At 66.0% G+C, this 429-nt stretch overlaps 1 protein-coding gene across 1 annotated transcript in view; it reads right to left on the reverse strand.

Moving 5' to 3' along the window:
• Position 1: 1 nt before the first annotated feature.
• LOC108445297 (cell cycle checkpoint control protein RAD9A-like) overlaps positions 2–429 on the reverse strand; it is a gene marked incomplete at both ends in the record, with an annotated part of 898 nt that continues 470 nt past the window's right edge. Inside the window, 2 exons of the mRNA XM_017728626.1 lie at positions 2–176; positions 256–427. Coding sequence (XP_017584115.1) covers positions 2–176; positions 256–427 — 347 coding nt within the window. The remainder of the gene's footprint in view (positions 177–255; positions 428–429) is intronic.

The following is a 429-nucleotide window of genomic DNA, read 5'->3' on the forward strand; positions in this document are numbered from 1 at the left end:
CAGCTCCCTCCGCCTCCTCCTCCTCCTCGGGGTCACTCTCGGCTGGCCGGGGGGTGCACAGGGGCAAGGTGGGGCTGGGGGGCCCCCCTGAGCCCCCCTCGCTGGTTTCCATGGCAGCCATGTAGGACTCCAGGTCGTCAGCAAAGTCGTCTGACGGGACGGGCAGGTGGGACACGCTGAGGGGGACAGAGCAGGATCGGGAATGTTCACTCTGGGCCCTGCTGATGGCAGCTGGAGGGCTCATCTGGGACTTACCCGTTGGTTGAAGGGGACTGGGAGATGCTTTTCAGGTCAGAGAGGGTGGCCAGCACCAGGTGAACCTCCAGCACGGTGTCATCCAGGGTGAAGACCACCGGCCTGGGGACACAGAGGGGCTGAGGGGGTGCCAGGGACAGGGCTGGCATGGGTGGGGACATGGTGACTGCTCCT

The sequence above is a fragment of the Corvus brachyrhynchos genome, unplaced genomic scaffold (genome assembly GCF_000691975.1).
Source record: "Corvus brachyrhynchos isolate BGI_N302 unplaced genomic scaffold, ASM69197v1 scaffold1103, whole genome shotgun sequence".
NCBI classification, from domain to species: Eukaryota; Metazoa; Chordata; class Aves; order Passeriformes; family Corvidae; genus Corvus; species Corvus brachyrhynchos.